This window comes from Trachinotus anak, unplaced genomic scaffold (assembly GCF_046630095.1).
Source record: "Trachinotus anak isolate AG129_WGS33_773 ecotype Australia unplaced genomic scaffold, CSIRO_AGI_Tana_v1 ptg000009l, whole genome shotgun sequence".
In the NCBI taxonomy this organism is placed as follows: domain Eukaryota; kingdom Metazoa; phylum Chordata; class Actinopteri; order Carangiformes; family Carangidae; genus Trachinotus; species Trachinotus anak.
The window spans coordinates 9,779,797-9,805,485 of NW_027273860.1; the positions used below are offsets into that span (position 1 = coordinate 9,779,797).

Below are 25,689 nucleotides of genomic sequence, written 5' to 3' on the forward strand. Positions count from 1 at the left end.
CAGGATCTGCAGTTGACCACATAAAGATTTATAACTAAAAGAACTCTTGATTATATATTTGATCATGAGGAGGAGTTGGGAGTGCAGGATTAGTTGGAAATAGAGCAGGAAGTGTCCCCTAATGACTCAGAAGCTCAAAGAAAGATGAATAAGATAACATGGCTCAATCCCTTATGAAAATCAGGGTAGAGACAATCACAAAATATAATCAGAGGTCACTTCCCATTTCGACAATACATTCTGAGTAAGCTTGGAAAATATGCCATCAAAATCTGGGCAGCTTGTGATGAAAGACCAACTATGCACAGAATATGTAAAATATATACAGGTATACTTTTTTCATGGGAAAGTGTATGTGGTAAGTTTAAACCCCTAACACAACAGATATCAAAATGTTTTGTTTCTTTGTCTTGACTTTCTTTGAATGATATTACACTACAGTAGGATTTAAAAAATAATGGTATCTTTAGTTTTGGATTTATATTTGTCATAATCCTTTCATAATGTTTTTTTTTATTACTGCAACATTGTTTTGGTTTTTGTCAAAGTATTGGTCAAAATGCTTTATGGGCTACAAAGAAATGCTTCTGTTGAAGTGAAAATAAAATGCACTCATCAACACTTTTACCCTCTTTGAACATTTTACATGCCATCACAACTGAGCGGGAGGAAATGGATGTTGAGATCAGTATGTATACGGTTGAGATCAATGTGATCAATGTTAGATTAGGTTTGAAACATCCATTTTTGTGTGACCACATGTAGCTCCACCCAACATGAAGTGGAGCCACCTTCCAGATATTTCCTGGGGTGGTTACACAGTATAAATACATGCACATTTGATAAACAGTTGAAGACACGTAGCTGACCTCTCCTCTGACTTCAACAACTTCATCACTTGTCAAACATGCTCGGAGGATTTGGTGAGACCATGGATGCCACTGAGGAAATTCAGAGAATTTGTGATGCGGTAAGTGTCAACTTAATTTCTTTCTTCAAACCTGTTTAACTTTTTTAATGCTATATTCTGCATTTCATTCTGGATTTGCTGTTATTTCTCTCACAAACAGGTGAAGTCCCAAGTAGGGAAGGAGTACCCTGAATTCACAGCGGTGAAATACAGAGAGCAGATTGTGGCTGGAAGAAACTTCCTCATTAAGGTCAATAAAGCCTCAGATGTGTGCCTTTATATGATTTACGAGTTGAATGGTGAATAATGTTTTGTCAAATTCATGGCAGGACAGTAAACACCAGTTATTAAACAGATCTCTGAAGGTAGAAGACCCTCACTGTCGAGCAGCACAATATCATGACGTATATATTCAATCCAATTTTCCTGTGTTTTTCCCGTAGGTTCATGTTGGAGGAGTGAACTACATCCACCTGAGTGTCTTCCAAGCACTTGATTGTGATGGAGGAAAAATTGTGTTGAAGGGTAAACAAGAGCCAAAAAACAGGGACGACCCTCTCGTACCTTTCTAAAATGGTCACACTTGGTTGCAGTGTCATATTAAAAGGTTCTACTTCTTTTACTTAGAAATGATTCTACACTGCGATATTCCTTTACAAGGGATTTGAATGTTTGATTTTAAATAAAAATTTAAATAGAGAGGAAATTGGAGGAAAACAATGAAGATATTAACCTGAGTCTGGCTGTTAAAATTGCACTTATTAATTCATTGGATTTCTAATGGACTCCAGAATGACAGATGCTTTTTGCACGTGCCTCTGTAAGTTACAATTTCTGTAAAAGAGGAGATGGATGTTCTTGTCTGTACTAATGTAAGGATCCTGTCTGTAGTATGGATTAATGTGTGGTTAAATGAACTCCACAGTCTCCTGGTAAATTGATCCAACCACGTAGATCAATCCCCTGAGTTTACACAAAATGTAACGTGGGCATGAATTTTTATCTTCACTGTGATCAAATTGTGTGATTTGTAGAACCTCCTCCTGTTGTGAGTTTTGATTAAATAAACCAGGAAACATTTTCTTATTGTCACTTCCTTCTCACAGGTACGGTAAACAAGATTTCATACATACTTATGACATTACAAAATAAGCGAGGATACAGAATCTAACCCAACAGGGAGGCACGCTGACTAAAGTCCTGTCTGCCAACTTATACTGAGGTGCTGCTTTGAGCTAAATGCTAACCTTTGCATTCTAACATGTTCCAAATAGCATTTAAACATGTTTAGCAGATATCATTTTTGTCTGAGGGTGATGGAAATATCTTCAGTTTTGATGGTATCTGGTCCATAAATCAAAAACAATACTTGACCTGATGATGATTCTAAATGGAAAGTTAAGGAATTAAAGTCTTACAATTCATCCTGATGTGGACATGGATGTCTGTACAAAATGGTGTGTTAATCCAACCAACAGTTGTTGAGATATTTCAGTCTGGAACCAAGTGGTGGGCCCACAAACAAACTGACGTGTAGAGACATTGTCTTCCTAAAAACTTGTATTGATTTGTACTAGAATTTCAGACAGCATGGATTAAACTCTACCACTCATTCTCATTTGGATGTAGAAAACACTGAATCACTCAGACAACCTGCATCACTTGAAAACATTTCACTGTCTTTTTAAAAAACTCATTTTGTACAATGTTTCTCATTAAAGAAGCATACAGATGACTGTTTTACAGCGGTGGTAATGCCATACATAATCACGATGGAATAGAAGTGTGTTTCAGAGGAGGTCAGAGAGGTCTGGATGGTGAACAGCCTGCAGTCAGGACTCAGCAGCAGGTCACCGTTTCAGCTCCAGTCTGGATTTATACCTCAAGTGAAGCAGCTGATCTCATCAGACAGCGCTTCACTTCACCTTCGGAGGCGTGTAGTGGATTCTGCACCGTTCACTGAAAACCTGAAGAAAGGAAATCAGGAATAAGTAGCACATAAAATAATGGCAGGTCACTTATGTCTGATTATGGGGTAATATGGGCAAATGACTGATAATAGTGAGCATACCTTCAGACTTCTATCATTGACAACTTCTTCAACGTTGAGTTCTGACTGCATTAGCTTTAACTGGAAACAAGGAAGAAAAAAGATGCAACTCCTGATGTATCATTTTCTCTTGAAGTAAGATAACTGAGTAGTATAATAATCAGACACATTTCGTTCCCAAATATTAATGTTTTAATAACCCTGTGAAAAAGGGTCAGTTCACCCAAACTGCGAAACACAAATAAAAACATATTTTCTCACTGATCAGCTGTGGTATTTAGCCACGCAGATACAGTTGCTCAGTGAGTGAGTTTTCATTTCGTCTGTTGCTGCTCCAACTCAGAGGAGGAGAAAAGAATTGTTTGTGATGCTCACAGTTGGGAAAAACTACATTAATGGAAAAAAATAGGAAAATAGGAAACCAGAAAACAGAGGTGCAAATCAATAAGATAAGATAAGATAAGATAAGATTGCCTTTATTAGTCCCACAGTGGGGAAATTCACAGTGTTACAGCAGCAAAGTGGCAGTGCAGAGGAACAGCAGGAAAGCTGCAAGAAACTGCAATAACAAATATTTAGGAAGATAAATAATAACAAAATAATAATAATAATATACAAAATATATAGATACAAAAAAATTACATATTTACAACAACAGTAGCAGCATTTGTGGGATATTGACAGATGCGTGAGGTTGTTATGGTGGTGAGTGAGTTAAGGGAAAAAAGCTCAACAATGAACAGGAGCTGCCGTAACAGGCTGTATTGTAGGACGCCATCTTTATTTATATATTATATATATATATATAATATAGGGCTAGTCAAAAACTGTCAAGGCATGAAAGATATCACACCCTTCCCTGACATGGGAGGCAGTAGAACAGCTGCATTAAGAGTCAAAGACAGTGGAAACATGTTAGTCATTACCAAGTAGCAACCTCTGGGGCTGAGGGGGTGAAGCCAAAACTGCAGTTCCTCGAATGGCCACATGAGGCTGGCTCTAAAACCATCAAGCCCCATAGATTTCAATGTTAAAAAGCCCAAATTTACAGCAGAAACAAACATGTTTATAGCCTGGTACAAAAAACGGTTTTAGTCTATTAATCTCCCCTTTCATGACAAATGTACAAATAATATTGCTTGTTGTGCAGCTATCAGAGTGTGAATAAGTCTGTGCTCCTGCTTTTTGAGGTGAGTAAAATTCTAGTAATATTTTATTTATACATTTTCACTAGCAGGTATCCAGTCCACTCCATGGATGCCATTATATACTCTCACCACATCTAGCTTATTGACTTGCTAATTAGCCAGCAAATGAATTAGCCTTTGGTTAGTTTTCAAGCAGGACTAGCAGTTATGCTAATGCTTATGGGAGCATGTGCACAGATGTTAAGCAGCGTGCCTACTCTTGGATTTGCTGAGTTTGGCTGCCAAGATGGCGACAGCAGAGCAGCCCACTCTGAAGTGAGAATTAATGAATACACTGTTTATAAGAATACACACATTAAACTCTTTAGCTACATTCTTATGAACCTTAAGATACCTGTTGAAGCCTAAAGGACAGTTCACCTTCTTCCATATATCCCTTAAATACTCATAGTTTAACCATGAATTTCTTGACATTTGACAGTGAAATAACACCGTGAGAGGACGTGACTCTTCAGTACAAAGTGAAGCGGCTCTTAAAAGAGCCTTTGTTGTTGTTGAAGTCAGGGCAGGAACAGTCTAAGCTCTCTCCCCGCGGATGCGGCGGGCCAGCTGGATGTCCTTGGGCATGATGGTGACCCTCTTGGCGTGGATGGCGCACAGGTTGGTGTCCTCGAACAGGCCGACCAGGTAAGCCTCGCTGGCCTCCTGCAGAGCCATGACGGCGGAGCTCTGGAAGCGCAGGTCGGTCTTGAAGTCCTGAGCGATTTCTCGGACCAGGCGCTGGAAGGGCAGCTTGCGGATCAGCAGCTCCGTGGATTTCTGGTAGCGACGGATCTCTCTCAGAGCCACGGTACCGGGCCTGTAGCGGTGAGGCTTCTTGACGCCGCCGGTGGCCGGGGCGCTCTTACGGGCAGCCTTGGTGGCCAGCTGCTTCCTGGGGGCTTTGCCTCCGGTAGATTTACGGGCGGTCTGCTTGGTTCTTGCCATTTCAACTCTGCTGCTGCTGCCGCTGCTTGTTTCTCTGTGGAGGAGAAAAGTGTAGAGATAAGAGGCGGCTCTCTGCTCTTAAACCGCGGGACCGGCTGCGAAAGAGTGACGCCGCTTCTCAGCTCCGGGTCCTGATTGGTGAGGGGCTCCTCCCGGAGCTCAGCGCCGCCCAGAGGAGCCAGTCTCCGCCCGGTCCTCCGCCGCTTATTGGAGGAAAGCGCTTTGAAAATGGCGCTGAAAGTCGCAGCGGCCGCCGACAGCTGCAGCCTGTTTGTGGTTGGTCAGGCAGGAGCAGTCCCGCTCCTCGCAGACATATAAAGGAGGTTGAGTCCGTTTCCTCCGCAGTTTCTCTGAGTCCAGACTCTTGAGCAGGTTTGTCGAAAATGAGCGGAAGAGGCAAAACCGGCGGCAAAGCCAGAGCTAAGGCGAAGACCCGCTCCTCCCGGGCCGGGCTCCAGTTCCCGGTGGGCCGCGTCCACAGGCTGCTGCGCAAAGGCAACTATGCCGAGCGAGTGGGTGCCGGTGCTCCCGTGTACCTGGCGGCCGTGCTGGAGTACCTGACCGCCGAGATCCTGGAGCTGGCGGGAAACGCTGCCCGCGACAACAAGAAGACCCGCATCATCCCCCGCCACCTGCAGCTGGCCGTCCGCAACGACGAGGAGCTCAACAAGCTGCTGGGCGGAGTCACCATCGCCCAGGGCGGCGTGCTGCCCAACATCCAGGCGGTGCTGCTGCCCAAGAAGACCGAGAAGCCCGCCAAGGCCAAGTAAAGTCCAGCTGCTGGAAACAACACAAAGGCTCTTTTAAGAGCCACACACCCACCTCTCAAAGAGTACACATCCTCATGTCTGTCAATGGGAAAAATATATTTAGAAACAATATACAACCAAGTCTTATGTAACCCATGTCTACAGAAAGCAGTGCAAATAGTAAATTACAAAACTCAAGTATGTGTATATATTAGTTTTACTCATATAATATAGGGCTTTAGGTCACTCTCCCCAACTGTTGTCCAATTTGATGTTTCACTAAGATGATGGTATTTGTTTCATTAGACATTTAAGGTCATGAATCCTCCTCTTTGAAATCACGATCACTCTGAACATCACTGAGTCTCATCAGTTACCCTTAAGATATTTAAGAATTGTAGTTATTGATTATGTGGCGTTTATCATTGGTCTAAATTAAGCTTAGAATTAACCTTTTTTTTATGTATATTAGAATGTATCCTTTTTATGTGTGAATGCTGAGGCATATATTTTCAAATCTTTAATATTATCACGTTTTTACCCTGACTTACAGAAGAAACCCACTAAAATATCATTCAATCAACACTTATGAGGCATATTACAAGCGACAATAATTAAATGAGATATAATAAGACTGTATTTAAGGACAACAATGCAGCCCCCAAAATACTAATTAATCGTAATTTTAAATCTTTATACTTGCCAATGTCCATCTAAACATTAGGTTTTACCCATTTGTCAACAGGAAGTTTTGTAAGGGAATGAAATTCATTTGAAATACAATTAAATTTAATTTGATCTCATAGTCTTTTATACAGTACATTATAATAAGTAAAGGTCAGTGTGAGAAGTATATACTTTTATTTTTACATAAATGTACAGTTGTGTTCAAAATAATAGCAGTGTGTTTAAAAAAAGTGAGTAAAGCTCAAAATCCTTATAATAGCTTTTATTTCCATACACGCAAATGCATTGGGAACACTGCACATTCTTTTCCAAATCAAAACATGAAGAAAAATTTGTCAAATGTGTTATTACTTTACAGAAAGTGAAGAAAAAGGAATATGAGGCTGTTCAAAAAAATAGCAGTGTCTGCATTTTTCTTTACAAACTCAAACATTTACTGTATAAACTGAAAAATTCTTGAAGATTTAGCTTTCCTGTGAATCACTGAACTAATATTTAGTTGTGTAACCACTGTTTCTGAGAACTGCTTCACATCTGTGTTGCACAGAGTCGACCAACTTCTGGAACCTGTGAACAGATATTCCAGCCCAGGACGATTGGACCACATTCCACAATTGTTGAAACACCCATTTTAAGGGCAATTCCTCTTCGGCATAAGGCAACATGACCTCTTCAAGTATTGTGATGTATTCAAACTGATCCGTGGTCCCTGTTATGTGATAAATAGGCCTGACACCATAGTATATGAAACATCCCCATATCATGACGCTTGTGCCGCCATGCTTCACAGTCTTCACAGTGTACTGTGGCTTGAATTCAGTATTTGGGGGGTCATCTGACAAAACTGTCTGCGGCCCCTAGACCCAAAAAGAACAATCTTACTTTCATCAGTCCACAAAATGTTGCGCCATTTCTCTTTAGGCCAGTCAATGTGTTCTTTGTTGAAAAAACGACATGTGCTGAAGAGGTTACAATTTGCCAATGGGCTTCTTGCCTTGTTCTTTGATCCATTCAAATGGTAGTTTTCTGCTTCCTTCCACGTCTTTCTGGTTTGGTTGCCATTTTAAAGCATTTGAAATCATTTTAGCTGAGCAGCCTATCATTTTCTGCACCTCTTTATATGTTTTCCCCTCTCCAATCAACCTTTTAATCAAAGTACGCTGTTCTACTGAACAATGTCTGGAACGACCCATTTTACTCAGAATTTTTAGAGAGAAATGTACAACATTTGCTGCCTTCGTCCTTATATAAGGGCCACCTGTTTGACACCTGTTTTTTCAAAGAATGAATGATCTCACTAATTGAACTCCACACTGCTATTATTTTGAACATGTCCCTTTCAATTAATGATTCAATTACACAGAATCAGCAGCATGCATGTCATGACTCATGGGTCTGTGGGTTTTCGATTACTCTACTACACCTACTAGTAAATTATTTGCCATGTAGAAATGTAATTTCTACCACAAACAGTGATTGATCTGGTTAGTGATGTTGGACCGCTATTATTTTGAACACAACTGTATCTGTTGCACCAAATGACTATGATTGGTTAATCTGTCATTCTGTCAAAAAGGGATATATTGGTATTGTCATTGTTCCCATTATTGCAATGTTTATAGTACTAGTCTGGATTAGCTGTTCCCTATCTTTTCCAACTCATGGTCCACTTGAAAATCTCAAAAATGTTGACGGCTCACATCTAAACTCATAACCCAGAGGCCAAATAATATGTTCCCAGTTGATAATCTGCTCTCAGTTTGAGACTCAAGTTTTTGCCATGCATTTACTCTTTTAGCGTGCAGTCAGACTGAGATAGCAAGCAAGCAGAACAGCAAAGTAGTCTGGCTGAAAACATAAACATTCCTATCATTGGCTTATTACCTCAATAAGGCTTAAAAATAAAACAAAACAAAACAAATCAAAGTTTTCATTTTGAAACATTATTTATATTTAAATTTAATTTTTTTTTAAATAATGATATCTTTTCACCTTCATGGCCCTAACCTTGACCTGGCCTGCCTGCAAGTTGGAAATCACGGGTCTGGATCATGAAATCATTTTAATAACCTGAATTCACTGAGTAAACAACAGCAGAAACATGTCGAAAAAGAATAAAGATCAAGGATGTGATGTGTACACATTTTTGTATACACATCACATTTAATGTTTCAAATAACTTTTGGGAAATTAAAATGTCAAAGTATGGGTGAAATCAAATTCCAAAATGCAAATTTGTCATTAGATGTAATGGTACATACTTCAATTTTACCACTTCATCCTTAAATAAACATAAATTTATTTCTGCATATATTCTTTTATTCATTCTTATGTCAGTTTTTGTCCCTCATAGATGACTTTTGTCCCAAATATGCAGTTTAATAGAGATCATTCCCTGTAATAACATCAGGAAGCCATTTTTAAAAAGACCCCATGTTATTATATCTATATTATTTAACTGTTCTGAAGAATTCTGGGAAAAGGTCACGTGGATGAGACAAAGAATAACCAGTACCATAGTGGTAGCAAGAACACAGTTGGGAGACAAAAAGGAGCTACCCAAGATTTAATGGCAAAGCCAGTCATCAGATTTAAATCCATTTAAGCACGTGTTTCATATGCTGAAGAGAAATGTCCCTGAAATAAGCAAGAGCCGAAGATGTCTGCATTAGAAGCTTTGCACAGCATCACCAGAGCGGCTACTCAGCACCCTGTCATGTCTATGAACTGGAACCAGTAGTCATTGCTTGCAAGGATATGCAACCAAGTACTAAATAACTGCTTTACTATATATATATATATATATATATATATCATTGCCACGTTGCAAACATTATGATGCACTGACATGAGAGGGCCTGTGTACACAAAGTATTGAAATGTAAGCATGGCTGAACCCAAGATCTATGAAAGACCCTTAGATTTGAATATAGAACGTGCTCTGTAACCATGACTGAAATTTAATTTAAGTGCAGAGGGTCATAGCCAAGGAAGAATGCATATTCAGCCCAATAAGTAGCCTCAGTAAGTTTCCTCAAATACCAGACTTGCTTTTGATATTGTTTGTATAAAACACACACACACACACACACACACACACACACACACACACACACACACGAAATATCTGAATAACAGTGAATAGTTTACTCTTTTAGATAAAGTGAGTGGCTCTTAAAAGAGCCTTTGGTTTGAGTAGGAGCAGCACAGCTGTCTACTTGGAGCTGGTGTACTTGGTCACGGCCTTGGTGCCCTCGGACACGGCGTGCTTAGCCAGCTCCCCGGGCAGCAGGAGGCGCACGGCGGTCTGGATCTCCCTGGAGGTGATGGTGGAGCGCTTGTTGTAATGAGCCAGACGAGACGCCTCAGCTGCGATGCGCTCAAAGATGTCGCTCACGAACGAGTTCATGATGCTCATGGCCTTGGAGGAGATCCCGGTGTCGGGATGGACCTGCTTCAGCACCTTGTACACGTAGATAGCGTAGCTCTCCCTCCTGGTCTTCCTCTTCTTCTTACCGCCCTTGCCGGGGGCCTTGGTCACGGCTTTCTTGGAGCCTTTCTTGGGCGCGGACTTTGCGGGTTCAGGCATTTTGATCAAATACTTTTCAGCGACGGATAAATCACTACAACCTGGAGCGACTATTTATATGCAGGCTGCATGCAAACGCGACTGTGTGGTCCCCCTTCTGTGATTGGTTAAACTGTTCACTAGGGTTGTGTTTCCATGGTAACCTGCCTGCAGCATGAAGCCGACAGAGAAAAGATGAAAAGGTGGAGGTCAACCATTTCCTCCATCAAAGACGCCACTGACTGTCGCCATTAAAAACCACTGGCAGGAAACAGTTACATTTTTTATCAGTCATTTACATCAATGAACAAAAAGTTTCAGGAGCAAAAAGAGATGACACACAAAAAAAAAAAAGAGTTTTGATCATTGCGGGGAGCAACAGGCAAAACACTGTAAGAATTTTTAGTGTAAATTGACAGTAATTTACTGGCAGCAGCTTTGCCAGTTAGATACTGTATTTTTTTTTGTTTCTTACTGTATTTTAGAATTACAGTTTACATTTGCAGTTCTTTATTGTATTCTTGTAAATTTACAGCATTATACTGTTCACAGTTTTGTCAGTAAATGACCGTGAATTTACAGTGTGTTACTATTGTACAATAACTTTTACTACTACTATGACAACTACTACTACTACTAATAATAATAATAATAATAATAATAATAATAAACAAATTAATGAAAGGGGACGACATTCATTATGCAAGTCATTTTTAAATATTTATTGAAATAAAAACATTACAATTTTTTAATACAAATAGCAGTGCATACAATATTGAGTGTGTGTGTGTGTGTGTGTGTGTGTGTGTGTGTGTGAAAGATCAAACAAAGTCCCACTTGAAGTTACTGAGCTTCTTGATGAGTGTAAACATGCAGGTTCACTTCTCTTTGACCATGTTCCTGCTCTTCTGGTCTGCACTTGCTCATGGCTTTTGTGCCACTCAGGATTAATATCAGTGCAGGTTCTGAAAAACTATTTAGAACAAGATAAATATTCGTCTTGAAATATCTCTCACAAAACATTTTTTGAGTTCTTGATAAACTGGATGAAAATGTAGACACCACAAGGAACCCTTTGTCACAGTTTCTAAATGGACAAGAAATGGTCATACCCTCTATAATGTGGACCTTTCACATGGCACATTTTACAGAAAAATCCACCTCAATACATTAGTTCAGTTAAATTATCTTTCAGGAAAAGCAACAGTGTTATTTAATGGTGTTGTGAACTGAGACAAAATACTGACATACTAATTTTAGTCAGCTAAAAACTGCATGAAGCTTTTCAATGACTAAGTCTGTCCTAAATGGCAGAAATTTCAACTGGAGAAAGTCTCACACTGATTTTTTTTACTTCCTTGACAGGGGTACTGGTCTGATATTTGCTAACGTTTTGACACTTTGAGGCAGAATAAAAATGGTGACATACCTTATTCAGTTGAGGTTGCCTTATCAATGCAGCTCTGGACATCTGGGACAAAAGGCTGAGCAGGTTGTAGTGAGGCTGTGTCTTTGTGGTGACAGACACTGGTTGGCATATACGCAACAGCAATGAATGTCCTCCTCCCTTGCTTGTGCTCATTCCCTCTCCCCTTTGGTGCAAATTGGTTCTGTACTTTTTTACACAGACATCAGTGAAAACATAACCTTCTTGGTAGAGGTAATACACAATATAATGAACACAGGACAATCTGGATTGCAGTTGAATTTCACTTGAGGAGCAATTTGATGTTTTTAGATGGAAACAATGTTATTGCAGAAGCAGTCAAAAGACTGACAAACCTTAAACGGTTATCTATCTAAAGGCTCTTTTAAGAGCCAAACGCTCACCTCGCAAAGAGCGCAGATCCTTGTGTCACGTCCTTCATGCATAGAAAAGCACTTTAAAAAATAAAAATAAAATAAAATAAAATAAAAAGAAGTTATGGATAAATTAGAAACCTGAGAAACCACAACAGCATGCATTAGTTAATCGTGGAGTCTCTCTAGAATCTCTTGAATACTTGACCTGTCAGTTTCATTTCTTTATTTTCTTCTTTTGTGGCTTTTTTTTTTTTACTTAAGGAGGGGCAAAAGTGTTGTTTTAATGTGTTCATTATTATCATTTATTTATTTTCATTTATTTTGTCGCTCATGTGCATGAGAGACAAACAGGCGGTAAGAATAATGCAGTAAATTCAGGAAGTTCACAGTAATTTCGTCGGCAGAGGAACCTGGACTATACTGTGTCTATACTGGGTTTGATTGATTTATTGAGACTGAGGCCCACCTGTTGGTATTAGGAGAACAACAGGTACAATATCTGAGGTAGTTAGAGAATATACATCTAAGTAAAAGTTAAGGTATAAAAATAAGTTTCAAGTTTGGATTTAAAGGCATGAATTGAGTCGGACAGCCTAATATCAGCAGGGAGGTTGTTCCAGAGCAGAGGGGCCTGATGGGAGAAGGCTCTGCTGCCAGCAGAAGACTTTTTAACTCTGGGAACAGGCAAGAGCCATAAACAGGAGTATAAAGTTGAAGAAGATCAGACAGGTATGAAGGAGCCAGTCCGTTTAAAGCTTTATATGTCACGAGAAGCACCTTAAATACTGATCTGACATGGATAGGAAGCCAATGGAGGGAAGCTAAAACTGCCGTAATGTGATCACATTTCCTGGATTTAGTTAAATTTGTAGCTGCAGCATTCTGAACCATTTGAAGACTTTTAATACGACCACGTGGCAGGCCAGAAAACAGAACATTACAAAGGCATGAATTAAGATCTCAGCATCAGTCATAGACAGAAAAGACTGAATCCTAGCCATGTTACATAGGTGAAAAAAGTGATATCTTAGGGTAGAAGTGTTTGGCTATGCGACTCTGAGAAATCCCACAGCTGTCTATAGTCAAATTTGTATTTATGTCGGTTCAGGCAAATTACCAGCATCTCAATTATGAGACATCCATCTTTTTACAGCAGACAAACAGAGCATAACATAACATCAGCATAACAATGGAAATGTATTCCATGGCTGTGCATAATTTGCCCTAGAGGTGAAATATAAAGAGAGAAAAACAGAGGGCCAAGAGCAGAACCCTGGGGCACTCCATATTTCACAACAGAGTATGTCGATATCGTGTTATTATAGGAGACCCCCTATGTCATTTAAAGCTACCAGGGACAGTGGCAGTGGCTAATGATAAAATGAATAGTGTTCAGCACTGAAGGTCCCAGTATAGGCCAGAGGTCTTTGGAGAGTTTAGCTGGTAGAGGGTCCAATAGGCAGGTGGTGGGTTTAGAGGCCAACGCCAGCTTAGACAATGATTCGAGAGACAGAGTCTCAAATTTCTCTACAGGAGAAAGAATCTGACACTGAGCACGATACTCAGCTGCTTCTGGAGAAGGTGAATAAGAGGAGTTGGGGTGTTTTAAGTCAAATCTCCTCTGTTTTATTACAGAATCATCATTATGAATGCTGATTGTGTAGACCAATGTTGTGCTGAGCTCTTTGATGTTTTTATTTAAAAAACAATAATCAATAAACATACTTGGAAAAAAAAAAAGTTTGATCACATATTTTTAGTAAGTGCAGGTGAAAGTAAGTAGCCTATATTCTTTTCATTTTTACACACACACACACACACACACAATCATCATTCAGTGTAACTGTCCCTTCACTTTACCATGACATCTTTAAAAATACCAAGTAAAAATGAGTATTTGTCTTCTTGGCATGTTCAAATGAGTGTAGCAGTGTTACATGAAACGTATGGTCTTCTTGGTAAACACAGAGTATTGAAATGACCAGAGGACTTTTATCCCAGATATCCAGTTCAACAGAGGTCATTCATTGTCATCAGACCAAGAGGCCAAAGTGATATAAAATATTGGTCATTGTATGGAGTTGCTGTGTAGGTCTGTGTGTAACAGTCAACACTTATTAAATTAGTCTACTTGTCATCTATTGAGGTTCAGTGTTTTGTTTTTCTTGCAATATCTTAATTGTATCATTACTTTTACATTGAATAATACAATACATTCAAAATTTTAAGTTGTTTTAGAATTTACACCCAACAATTAAGCATTAAAATGTTTATTATTTGTAAGTGGTGAACTCTCATGTTCATGTGGTCACTTGTCTGTTGTGTTTGGCTTGTTGTGCCAGACATTGTTGTAATACAACTGTATCAGTGTAACAGGCGAGTGTTGACTCATCTGAAAATGCTCCAGTGAAATGGAAAAATACTCTTTGCTAAGTGTCATAAAAATGTCACAATAATGATTTCATGTTTCTCATTATGTGAACACTAAGCACATTGAGGCCAGATGTGTCATCCTTTTGGACAAACGACATGAACTATTATTGTTCCAATTACTGATAAGGAACAACAGCTCTTTATGGCAGATGTGTGGCTCTTAAAAGAGCCTTTGAGGATGAAGAAGAGGAGTCAGACTGAGGACAGCTCACTTCTTCTTGGGTGCTGCCTTCTTGACTTTGGGTTTAGCGGCCTTCTTGGCGGGGGCCTTCTTGGCTGCAGGAGCCTTCTTGGCTGCTGGGGCCTTCTTGGCTGCTGGGGCCTTCTTTGCCACTTTCTTGGGGCTCTTGGCGGCCTTCTTGGGGCTCTTGGCTACTTTCTTGGCAGCGGCGGGTTTGTTGGCCTTCTTGGGGGACTTCTTGGCAGCTGCCGGCTTCTTGGCTGCCGCCGTCTTGGGCTTCTTGGCCGCTGCAGGTTTCTTGGCGGCGGGCTTCTTGGCTTTAGGAGCGGCCTTCTTCAGCGGCTTCTTGGCCTTGGGCTCAGCTTTCTTGTTGATCTTGAAGGAGCCGGACGCGCCGGTTCCCTTGGTCTGGACCAGAGTGCCCTTGGCCACCAGGCTCCTGATGGCGGTCTTGACTCGGGCCTTGTTCTTGTCCACATCGTAGCCTCCGGCAGCCAGAGCCTTCTTGAGGGCGGCCGCCGACACGCCGCTCCGCTCCTTGGACGCGGCCACGGCTTTGACGATCAGCTCTCCCACGCTGGGGCCGGCCTTCCTCGGCTTGGACACCTTCTTCTTGGCCGCTTTCGCCGGGGCGGCGGCGGCGGCGGCCGGAGCAGGAGCTTCTTCTGCCATAGTTTGTTGCTGGTTGAACAGCGACAGCAATGATCGCAGTCACTGAGCGGACTGAGGAGAAACTCGGAGAGGAGGCGGAACTTAAACACACCATGAGAACCGTGGAGACTCAGCCCAGCAGAGGCTCCTCGGAGCAGCTTCAACACCGGGACACTTGTGTTTTCTCGTCCCCGATAAAAGTGTCAAAAATCACCGTGGAAAAGCTGCCGAGTGCTGGCGATGAAGGGAGGCGACAGCGGACTTTGCTCTCGTCATATTTCACTCATCAAGAGCTCTGATGCTCTCTGCATTTTGTTTGTGGAGCCTCTAAACCTCAGCTGTTCACGGTGGTGGCCAGCGCTGCTCCCTCACTTTCCCCACTCATTTCTCTCCTAAAATGATTTCAAATGCACCACAGCTTCACCAAAACTACTTTTCCAACTGGTCCACATGTTTATTCAGGGATCCCAAGTAAAAACAAGCACCTGATGCTGATCGCTTTGTAATAAACTCCAGTTTCTCTCCATGCAGTAAACACACTGCTGGTGGCTGAGGCTCATGGTGAAGTTTAACCAGACTCCCTGTCAGAGCTGTGAACATTTCATCCTGAGGATGATGGAGATTATTGAACACATGTAGAAATACATGTTAGTCTGATGCACCAGGACAAAGGAGGGAGTGTCCAGGTTTTCTATGACTTTAAATGAATGATGAGAATAGTTTGAATGAAAACAAATACAAACACAAGAAGTGTGACATCACAGTCAAACATTTTATTTCTCTTTTCAGGTATTTGATAGAGTCTGTTGAGGTTTGGTATCTTTACTGTAAACACTGGGAATGATGTATGAAAATATCAGTACAATAAATAAATATCCAGATGTTTCTGTGATACAGCTGTGTATCAGTATAACAGGCGAGTGTTAATCATCTGAAAATGCTCCAGTGAAATGGAAAAATAAAGAGTCTTTGCTGAGTGTCATAAAAAATTAACAATAATGATTTCATATGTTTTTCTCATTATGAGAACACTAAGCACATTGAGGCCAGATGTACCATCATCTTTAAACAGTAACTGGTCATCAAACAAGTTGTTACTAACCTGGAAGAGAACTGTGCACTGGACTTCTGATGGCACTGATGGATTTATTTATATATAAATGCACATTTATTTTAATTTCATGAATGAAAAAGAATCTTTTAAGGAAAAAACACATCAAACCTTCAGTCTGAGCTGAAGGGGGAGTCTGGAACAGACTGAATTTATGAAAATGATGAAAATATCACGTCCACAAAGAGTAAATAACTTCATTGGGTCTGTGTCTCACCACAGTATTTCACAGCAGTTATTCTGACGTGAAATTCATGTCGGGCTTTCCTCCCAAATAATCAGGTTTGTCTGTGAACATTGATCTAGTATCAGTGAGCAGTGTAGTTGTAAGCAATGAATGTCCACTCATTTAACAAATATGACGGGTTCAGGTGCATTTTCAAAGACAACACTGATGTCAACTATGAGATGATTGAGTCTTTCCTGGTACAAGCACTAGAAACCTGGAACAGCAGCTGTGTCTTTGTTTCAGAACGGTATAAAAAGGTGAACTGGAGCTGTGCAGGAGAAGAGTGTAAACTCACCTACTGACATCTTTTCACTTCACTGAGACTGTGTTGTGATTGTGACTGCAGGGAGAATTAGTTAAATTTGTCTAGATTGCTGCCATTTCTATAGCTCAGCCTGTAAAAGACAGTTGTCTTTCTCTTTCAAACTTACCATGTGTGCAGTGCTGAGTGTTTGCCCTTTTAGATACAGAGTGAGGCTCAAGTTGTGCATGCCTTAAATTACCTCATTAAAGGCAATTAATACGGTATGTTTATTTAAATATGGTGAGTTCACATGCTGAGAGCATTTTAATAAACGCTGATGTCAACTAGTAGCTGTCCAGGTGCAAGCTCAGCATCTTGGACAACAGCAGTGTCTTTAGTGCTGGATGACTTTATTATCCACTGTAATGGGGAAGTGTAAATGTGCCTGCTAACATACAGCAACACAAGTTGGATTCATGTTACAAATCAATACTCCAGTATCAAAAAGGAGGCTCCAGTAACATTTACACGTCATTTTAATTAATGAGCTATTAAGCTTAATCACAATTATTAACAGCATGGCGTGTGATGAATAGTTTACTCTTTTAGATAAAGTGAGTGGCTCTTAAAAGAGCCTTTGGTTTGAGTAGGAGCAGCACAGCTGTCTACTTGGAGCTGGTGTACTTGGTCACGGCCTTGGTGCCCTCGGACACGGCGTGCTTAGCCAGCTCCCCGGGCAGCAGGAGGCGCACGGCGGTCTGGATCTCCCTGGAGGTGATGGTGGAGCGCTTGTTGTAATGAGCCAGACGAGACGCCTCAGCTGCGATGCGCTCAAAGATGTCGCTCACGAACGAGTTCATGATGCTCATGGCCTTGGAGGAGATCCCGGTGTCGGGATGGACCTGCTTCAGCACCTTGTACACGTAGATAGCGTAGCTCTCCCTCCTGGTCTTCCTCTTCTTCTTACCGCCCTTGCCGGGGGCCTTGGTCACGGCTTTCTTGGAGCCTTTCTTGGGCGCGGACTTTGCGGGTTCAGGCATCTTTCACAGTGAAAACTACGCAGCAACGAACGATACATGTGTTGGGGAAGCGACCCCTTTAAGACATGCTCCATGCAAATACGACTGTGTGGTCCCCCTTCTGTGATTGGTTGAACGATACACTAGTGCAGCCTGTAGCCAAGTGGTGCAGAAAGAAAGTCAAGAAGAGATGTGGTTAAATCAGACATAAGCCTCCCCCTGTGGCGACGTTGTAGTTATTAAAAACCGTGAGAGAAAACATTACATTTTTATGAATCATTTAATTCAGTTTGAACAATAGGCTTCAGGAGCAGAAAGATATCACAAAACAGGAGTTGGAATTGCAGCAGAGAAAGACAGGCAAAAATATTATTATTATTCATGTTAAACCACAATACTAATTCAAAATACTGATTGACTCTCTGTTGCAAAGAGAGTAGTGAGATAAACTGGTGGTGAACAATGGATAAAAAAAGATAGGCTACTACTTACAAGTCAGAGTTAAAATCTAAAAAACCTTCACACTATCATATTGTCCAACCAACAAAAGATTAGCAGCGGGTTGAAAGCAGCTATTGTTAAAAATGTTTGTCACCATCTCTTGAAATGCTCTCTGGGTTAAAATCAAGATGACAGTCCTTATTAAAAATTGCCATATGAAGATTTTCCCAACTAACAGCGAAAGCTGTAAACCTCTCAGGGATCATGAAGTATACCTGGTGGTGGGTCTGTGTTGATAGCCACAACAATTTTTCATTTTTTAACTTTAAAAATTCACATGTTGGCTTGGAGATGTGTTTTTATGTTTGGGATCATTATCTTGCTGCAGGATGATTTTGGAGGCATTTACTGAAACTTGAGCACATATTCCTCACAGTTCATTGTGCACCTACCTTTAGCAGTTACATCATCAATGAAGATAAATGTGACAGTACCTGTGTTAATAGACATAAATGCCCAGGTCATTTTTCACAGATGAGATGCCGTGCTTTGGATCTGGGGCAGCTCTTTTTCATCGATACACTTGCCATCTCTCTGGTAAAAGTTAATCTTGGTCTCAACTGTCCATATGACCTTTCTCAAGAATTCTCAACCCCTATTAATGAAGTACTTTTTTGAAAACTGCAATTAGGCCATCCTGTTTTTGGCTAAACTAGTGGTTTGCGTCTTGCAGTGTACCTGACAAATACACACCTGCCCCCTGAAGACTGTGTCTGATTTGTTGGAGAGACATTTGAAGATTTTTCTAAACCACCGTGAGGATTCTTCTGTGATCAGCAACCGAGGTCTTCCTACCGGCCCCTTATTGATTTGAGCTCACTAGTGCGTTCGTTCTTCTAAACGATATTCCACATGGTTGATTTTTGTAATACTAAAGTTTGACCCTAAAGGCACATGGTGAAACCGACATATATGTTACGACTGTTCAATTAAAGGCTAGTATGTTTATTCACATCTGAATGGAACATGGATGTGTTTACTGTTCTTATAGTGAGAAAAATACATGAAATCATTGTTGTGAATATTTTATCACACACAGCAAAGACACTCTACTTTTCCATTTCACTAGAATATTTTTAGATGAGTAAACACTAGCCTATTTGTTTTCATTCAAACTATTCTCATCATTCATTTAAAGTCATAGAAAACCTGGACACTCCCTCCTTTGTCCTGGTGCATCAGACTAACATGTATTTCTACATGTGTTCAATAATCTCCATCATCCTCAGGATGAAATGTTCACAGCTCTGACAGGGAGTCTGGTTAAACTTCACCATGAGCCTCAGCCACCAGCAGTGTGTTTACTGCATGGAGAGAAACTGGAGTTTATTACAAAGCGATCAGCATCAGGTGCTTGTTTTTACTTGGGATCCCTGAATAAACATGTGGACCAGTTGGAAAAGTAGTTTTGGTGAAGCTGTGGTGCATTTGAAATCATTTTAGGAGAGAAATGAGTGGGGAAAGTGAGGGAGCAGCGCTGGCCACCACCGTGAACAGCTGAGGTTTAGAGGCTCCACAAACAAAATGCAGAGAGCATCAGAGCTCTTGATGAGTGAAATATGACGAGAGCAAAGTCCGCTGTCGCCTCCCTTCATCGCCAGCACTCGGCAGCTTTTCCACGGTGATTTTTGACACTTTTATCGGGGACGAGAAAACACAAGTGTCCCGGTGTTGAAGCTGCTCCGAGGAGCCTCTGCTGGGCTGAGTCTCCACGGTTCTCATGGTGTGTTTAAGTTCCGCCTCCTCTCCGAGTTTCTCCTCAGTCCGCTCAGTGACTGCGATCATTGCTGTCGCTGTTCAACCAGCAACAAACTATGGCAGAAGAAGCTCCTGCTCCGGCCGCCGCCGCCGCCGCCCCGGCGAAAGCGGCCAAGAAGAAGGTGTCCAAGCCGAGGAAGGCCGGCCCCAGCGTGGGAGAGCTGATCGTCAAAGCCGTGGCCGCGTCCAAGGAGCGGAGCGGCGTGTCGGCGGCCGCCCTCAAGAAGGCTCTGGCTGTCGGAGGCTACGATGTGGACAAGAACAAGGCCCGAGTCAAGACCGCCATCAGGAGCCTGGTGGCCAAGGGCACTCTGGTCCAGACCAAGGGAACCGGCGCGTCCGGCTCCTTCAAGATCAACAAGAAAGCTGAGCCCAAGGCCAAGAAGCCGCTGAAGAAGGCCGCTCCTAAAGCCAAGAAGCCCGCCGCCAAGAAACCTGCAGCGGCCAAGAAGCCCAAGACGGCGGCAGCCAAGAAGCCGGCAGCTGCCAAGAAGTCCCCCAAGAAGGCCAACAAACCCGCCGCTGCCAAGAAAGTAGCCAAGAGCCCCAAGAAGGCCGCCAAGAGCCCCAAGAAAGTGGCAAAGAAGGCCCCAGCAGCCAAGAAGGCCCCAGCAGCCAAGAAGGCCCCAGCAGCCAAGAAGGCTCCTGCAGCCAAGAAGGCTCCTGCAGCCAAGAAGGCCGCTAAACCCAAAGTCAAGAAGGCAGCACCCAAGAAGAAGTGAGCTGTCCTCAGTCTGACTCCTCTTCTTCATCCTCAAAGGCTCTTTTAAGAGCCACACATCTGCCATAAAGAGCTGTTGTTCCTTATCAGTAATTGGAACAATAATAGTTCATGTCGTTTGTCCAAAAGGATGACACATCTGGCCTCAATGTGCTTAGTGTTCACATAATGAGAAACATGAAATCATTATTGTGACATTTTTATGACACTTAGCAAAGAGTATTTTTCCATTTCACTGGAGCATTTTCAGATGAGTCAACACTCGCCTGTTACACTGATACAGTTGTATTACAACAATGTCTGGCACAACAAGCCAAACACAACAGACAAGTGACCACATGAACATGAGAGTTCACCACTTACAAATAATAAACATTTTAATGCTTAATTGTTGGGTGTAAATTCTAAAACAACTTAAAATTTTGAATGTATTGTATTATTCAATGTAAAAGTAATGATACAATTAAGATATTGCAAGAAAAACAAAACACTGAACCTCAATAGATGACAAGTAGACTAATTTAATAAGTGTTGACTGTTACACACAGACCTACACAGCAACTCCATACAATGACCAATATTTTATATCACTTTGGCCTCTTGGTCTGATGACAATGAATGACCTCTGTTGAACTGGATATCTGGGATAAAAGTCCTCTGGTCATTTCAATACTCTGTGTTTACCAAGAAGACCATACGTTTCATGTAACACTGCTACACTCATTTGAACATGCCAAGAAGACAAATACTCATTTTTACTTGGTATTTTTAAAGATGTCATGGTAAAGTGAAGGGACAGTTACACTGAATGATGATTGTGTGTGTGTGTGTGTGTGTGTGTGTGTGTGTAAAAATGAAAAGAATATAGGCTACTTACTTTCACCTGCACTTACTAAAAAAATGTGATCAAACTTTTTTTTTTTCCAAGTATGTTTATTGATTATTGTTTTTTAAATAAAAACATCAAAGAGCTCAGCACAACATTGGTCTACACAATCAGCAATATAGTCCAGGTTCCTCTGCCGACGAAATTACTGTGAACTTCCTGAATTTACTGCATTATTCTTACCGCCTGTTTGTCTCTCATGCACACGAGCGACAAAATAAATGAAAATAAATAAATGATAATAATGAACACATTAAAACAACACTTTTGCCCCTCCTTAAGTAAAAAAAAAAAGCCACAAAAGAAGAAAATAAAGAAATGAAACTGACAGGTCAAGTGTTCAAGAGATTCTAGAGACACTCCACGATTAACTAATGCATGCTGTTGTGGTTTCTCAGGTTTCTAATTTATCCATAACTTCTTCTTCTTCCTTGCAGCATATGTGAGGTTATCATGCAGTCTGCCAGAGCTGGCGCCAACAATTGCACCTTAACTGGGACAAAGACAGAGGCACAAAGCTGAGAGCTATTGGTCTTTTGTTGGGAGAGATCAGCAAATGGTGCAAACTAAACTAAACTGTACGCTAAATGAATTTCACTTCCTCGGAAGACTCTTGCTCACAAAAAGAACGTGGTGAGCAGAACATCAACAAGTATAAAGACTTTAAATGATAATCAGTATTGGGGGGGTTGCATTGCAGTCTTCAAATATAGTCCTGGTATCTCATTGTTGTCCCTAATGTATAATGACGCCTGGACACTTAGAACATAGTGGGAAATGTTTACTCTGCTGTCATTGTGTTAACCATTTAAGAAGCTTTTTTATTTTATTGTATTTTTTTTTTTTTTTTTTTTTTTTTTTTTAAAAGTACTTTCTTATGCATGAAGAACGTGACACAAGGATGTGGACTCTTTGAGAGGTGAGTGTGTGGCTCTTAAAAGAGCCTTTGTGTTGTTTCCAGCAGCTGGACTTTACTTGGCCTTGGCGGGCTTCTCGGTCTTCTTGGGCAGCAGCACCGCCTGGATGTTGGGCAGCACGCCGCCCTGGGCGATGGTGACTCCCCCCAGCAGCTTGTTGAGCTCCTCGTCGTTGCGGACGGCCAGCTGCAGGTGGCGGGGGATGATGCGGGTCTTCTTGTTGTCGCGGGCAGCGTTTCCCGCCAGCTCCAGGATCTCGGCGGTCAGGTACTCCAGCACGGCCGCCAGGTACACGGGAGCACCAGCACCCACTCGCTCGGCATAGTTGCCTTTGCGCAGCAGCCTGTGGACGCGGCCCACCGGGAACTGGAGCCCGGCCCGGGAGGAGCGGGTCTTCGCCTTAGCTCTGGCTTTGCCGCCGGTTTTGCCTCTTCCGCTCATTTTCGACAAACCTGCTCCAGAGTCTGGACTCAGAGAAACTGCGGAGGAAACGGACTCAACCTCCTTTATATGTCTGCGAGGAGCGGGACTGCTCCTGCCTGACCAACCACAAACAGGCTGCAGCTGTCGGCGGCCGCTGCGACTTTCAGCGCCATTTTCAAAGCGCTTTCCTCCAATAAGCGGCGGAGGACCGGGCGGAGACTGGCTCCTCTGGGCGGCGCTGAGCTCCGGGAGGAGCCCCTCACCAATCAGGACCCGGAGCTGAGAAGCGGCGTCACTCTTTCGCAGCCGGTCCCGCGGTTTAAGAGCAGAGAGCCGCCTCTTATCTCTACACTTTTCTCCTCCACAGAGAAACAAGCAGCGGCAGCAGCAGCAGCAGAGTTGAAATGGCAAGAACCAAGCAGACCGCCCGTAAATCTACCGGAGGCAAAGCCCCCAGGAAGCAGCTGGCCACCAAGGCTGCCCGTAAGAGCGCCCCGGCCACCGGCGGCGTCAAGAAGCCTCACCGCTACAGGCCCGGTACCGTGGCTCTGAGAGAGATCCGTCGCTACCAGAAATCCACGGAGCTGCTGATCCGCAAGCTGCCCTTCCAGCGCCTGGTCCGAGAAATCGCTCAGGACTTCAAGACCGACCTGCGCTTCCAGAGCTCCGCCGTCATGGCTCTGCAGGAGGCCAGCGAGGCTTACCTGGTCGGCCTGTTCGAGGACACCAACCTGTGCGCCATCCACGCCAAGAGGGTCACCATCATGCCCAAGGACATCCAGCTGGCCCGCCGCATCCGCGGGGAGAGAGCTTAGACTGTTCCTGCCCTGACTTCAACAACAACAAAGGCTCTTTTAAGAGCCGCTTCACTTTGTACTGAAGAGTCACGTCCTCTCACGGTGTTACACTTTAACTAATATATAAATAATCGTCAATAACAAGTTACAGTTCTTCGAATATGTAGTTGCTCATCTTATCTCTGCGTTTTATAGCGCTGATTGTTTCTATCAACTTTTTATTTCTATTATGTCTTTTTTCTGTGTTACAGACATATCTTCAATCCAAATGTGAGACGCTCTATAAGAAAGCCACAACAATCAGTCATTCATATCAGTGGCTATTACAACTGTGTTTAATATAAAGAGCAAAGATCAGAATAAACAGAAATATGGAGGCAAGAAAACTCCATTATTAAAATCCCAGCCCAAAGAAATATTAAAAGATTCAATATTGAAAATAAAACATGAAGCTGTTCCACAGGACAAGTGGGTTACACTTCTGCCACAATCTGTATTGCTGGACCATTAATAACACAATTAACAACAGTAATATCTTGTTCCTCTTCTTGAGTTTGGTGACACTCACCACCACCATATTTAACACTGTCACTCTGTCAGACAAACTGTTTCACATTAGCTCATTCAGTTAATACAGTGTCAAATTAGTTGGATAAAATTTAACATTTTAATACAATTTGACCCTTTTCAGGTCTTCTGCTACTGCAGTTATGTTAGTTTAGATAAATTAAGCTAAATTAAGCTAGTCTAGTAAGTCTGATCACTTTGCCTGTAATTCACATTTTCATCTAAAAAGAAAAAAATCAGTTGCTCCCTCTGTTAAATTACACTTAAACTACAATCCAAATTGTACTCTGTCCACTCTGCTGCATATTAGCTTTGGCAAGAGGTTATGTTTACACTGGTTATTTGTTTTTTTGTTTGTTTGTTTGTTTTGATTAGACAGAAACTACTGCATTGATTTTCACCAAATATGGTGGACAGATTTAACATGACCCAGGGAAGAAGCCATTTGAACCTTATGGATCCTGGATTTTTTTTTAAATCTGTTTCCTTAACATTGTGAGGTAGTTTTCAACAACTTTGTCAATTTCTCTGGAAATCATTTATAAATATTGATATATTTATGGTGATGACATCTATCTAGGTTTTTCTGCAGTTTGGTGGAAATCCAGATAATAATATGGTGGAAGTAAATGCTGAATATGCATCTCACATAGAGTTGTTAAAATAAAACATGTAAACATTTACACAAGTTCAGATCTCACAGGAGTCCAAAATAGGCCAAATGACCACATGAACAAACCGTGGCAGGAATATGTTGGCCACTCATTGATTTGTCTTATTTTGTACAGGTATATTACAAGCATTTGTAAAGATTTTCACAATTTCAGATCTTGGCCCAACATGAGTGCCAAGAAAGATGAGGACTGTACAAACAAAATAATGATCAGGAAGGAGTCACAGTGCTGTGCAGCTTTACACAGATGAATGAAAGTTTTAAGTATGTGTTGAATTCAACAGAATGTAAATTATCGGCAAACGTCAATAAATGTGTCATGATCACTGCTTGTTGTTGTCATTGTGACCTGTGGACCACGGCTTCCCCAGTTAGGATGCAGTGTCATGGCTGCTTCACAGAACTCAGCAGCAGCAGCCGCACGACACTCACCGGGAAAACAGGACAGGAAAATCACTGCACTGACCTGACAGAGCTGAGACACAGCGGCAGCCAATCTGTGCTACATTTACAGTAGAGCACAACTAAAAAACATCTTTAGCATCTTTAATAAAATGTAGAAGCCTGTAGAAGATTTACATTTGAAGTTTTTGGGTCCAATAATCGATCGGACCCTAACTTTTAGAGAGCATTTTTAAGAAAGCTAACCCGTCATTTTTTGAAATCAAGAAGCTGG

General features: G+C 41.8%; 8 protein-coding genes and 1 long non-coding RNA gene across 10 annotated transcripts; 3 read left to right on the forward strand and 6 right to left on the reverse strand.

Moving 5' to 3' along the window:
• Positions 1 to 2,452: 2,452 nt before the first annotated feature.
• On the reverse strand, positions 2,453 to 3,384 carry LOC139625299 (uncharacterized). The gene is made up of 2 exons (XR_011691872.1): positions 2,982 to 3,384; positions 2,453 to 2,877 (listed from the first exon to the last, which is right to left on the reverse strand). It is a non-coding gene; the product is annotated as an uncharacterized lncRNA (long non-coding RNA).
• Positions 3,385 to 4,630: 1,246 nt separating this feature from the next.
• LOC139625310 (histone H3) lies at positions 4,631 to 5,151 on the reverse strand. The gene has a single exon (XM_071485163.1). The coding sequence runs from the start codon at positions 5,093 to 5,095 to the stop codon at positions 4,685 to 4,687; it is 411 nt and encodes a 136-aa protein (XP_071341264.1). The 5' UTR covers positions 5,096 to 5,151; the 3' UTR covers positions 4,631 to 4,684.
• Positions 5,152 to 5,393: 242 nt separating this feature from the next.
• Positions 5,394 to 5,909, forward strand: LOC139625312 (histone H2A). The gene has a single exon (XM_071485166.1). It carries the CDS (start codon positions 5,479 to 5,481, stop codon positions 5,863 to 5,865), a length of 387 nt encoding a protein of 128 aa, XP_071341267.1. The 5' UTR covers positions 5,394 to 5,478; the 3' UTR covers positions 5,866 to 5,909.
• A 3,748-nt stretch (positions 5,910 to 9,657) lies between these two features.
• Positions 9,658 to 10,155, reverse strand: LOC139625706 (histone H2B 1/2-like). The gene has a single exon (XM_071485896.1). It carries the CDS (start codon positions 10,118 to 10,120, stop codon positions 9,746 to 9,748), a length of 375 nt encoding a protein of 124 aa, XP_071341997.1. The 5' UTR covers positions 10,121 to 10,155; the 3' UTR covers positions 9,658 to 9,745.
• Positions 10,156 to 14,492: 4,337 nt separating this feature from the next.
• On the reverse strand, positions 14,493 to 15,257 carry LOC139625300 (histone H1-like). Its single transcript, XM_071485151.1, has one exon. It carries the CDS (start codon positions 15,186 to 15,188, stop codon positions 14,544 to 14,546), a length of 645 nt encoding a protein of 214 aa, XP_071341252.1. The 5' UTR covers positions 15,189 to 15,257; the 3' UTR covers positions 14,493 to 14,543.
• Positions 15,258 to 17,358: 2,101 nt separating this feature from the next.
• On the reverse strand, positions 17,359 to 17,825 carry LOC139625707 (histone H2B 1/2-like). The gene has a single exon (XM_071485897.1). It carries the CDS (start codon positions 17,789 to 17,791, stop codon positions 17,417 to 17,419), a length of 375 nt encoding a protein of 124 aa, XP_071341998.1. The 5' UTR covers positions 17,792 to 17,825; the 3' UTR covers positions 17,359 to 17,416.
• Positions 17,826 to 20,009: 2,184 nt separating this feature from the next.
• On the forward strand, positions 20,010 to 20,810 carry LOC139625301 (histone H1-like). 2 transcript variants are annotated; one of them, XM_071485153.1, is made up of 2 exons: positions 20,010 to 20,616; positions 20,653 to 20,805. In XM_071485153.1, exons 1-2 carry the CDS (start codon positions 20,086 to 20,088, stop codon positions 20,749 to 20,751), a joined length of 630 nt encoding a protein of 209 aa, XP_071341254.1. In that variant the 5' UTR covers positions 20,010 to 20,085; the 3' UTR covers positions 20,752 to 20,805. The 2 variants fall into 2 exon arrangements, with proteins under 2 accessions (XP_071341254.1, XP_071341253.1); XM_071485152.1 differs by having other exon boundaries at positions 20,016 to 20,810.
• A 1,696-nt stretch (positions 20,811 to 22,506) lies between these two features.
• On the reverse strand, positions 22,507 to 23,248 carry LOC139625306 (histone H2A). The gene has a single exon (XM_071485159.1). It carries the CDS (start codon positions 22,992 to 22,994, stop codon positions 22,608 to 22,610), a length of 387 nt encoding a protein of 128 aa, XP_071341260.1. The 5' UTR covers positions 22,995 to 23,248; the 3' UTR covers positions 22,507 to 22,607.
• Positions 23,249 to 23,332: 84 nt separating this feature from the next.
• Positions 23,333 to 23,845, forward strand: LOC139625303 (histone H3). Its single transcript, XM_071485155.1, has one exon. The coding sequence runs from the start codon at positions 23,381 to 23,383 to the stop codon at positions 23,789 to 23,791; it is 411 nt and encodes a 136-aa protein (XP_071341256.1). The 5' UTR covers positions 23,333 to 23,380; the 3' UTR covers positions 23,792 to 23,845.
• The last annotated feature ends 1,844 nt before the right edge of the window (positions 23,846 to 25,689 follow it).

Coding starts and splice junctions, on each gene's coding strand:
- LOC139625707 (XM_071485897.1), bottom strand. CDS start 17,791: ATGCCTGAACCCGCAAAGTCCGCGCCCAAGAAAGGCTCCAAGAAAGCC.
- LOC139625706 (XM_071485896.1), bottom strand. CDS start 10,120: ATGCCTGAACCCGCAAAGTCCGCGCCCAAGAAAGGCTCCAAGAAAGCC.
- LOC139625301 (XM_071485152.1), top strand. CDS start 20,086: ATGGCAGAAGAAGCTCCTGCTCCGGCCGCCGCCGCCGCCGCCCCGGCG.
- LOC139625303 (XM_071485155.1), top strand. CDS start 23,381: ATGGCAAGAACCAAGCAGACCGCCCGTAAATCTACCGGAGGCAAAGCC.
- LOC139625310 (XM_071485163.1), bottom strand. CDS start 5,095: ATGGCAAGAACCAAGCAGACCGCCCGTAAATCTACCGGAGGCAAAGCC.
- LOC139625306 (XM_071485159.1), bottom strand. CDS start 22,994: ATGAGCGGAAGAGGCAAAACCGGCGGCAAAGCCAGAGCTAAGGCGAAG.
- LOC139625300 (XM_071485151.1), bottom strand. CDS start 15,188: ATGGCAGAAGAAGCTCCTGCTCCGGCCGCCGCCGCCGCCGCCCCGGCG.
- LOC139625312 (XM_071485166.1), top strand. CDS start 5,479: ATGAGCGGAAGAGGCAAAACCGGCGGCAAAGCCAGAGCTAAGGCGAAG.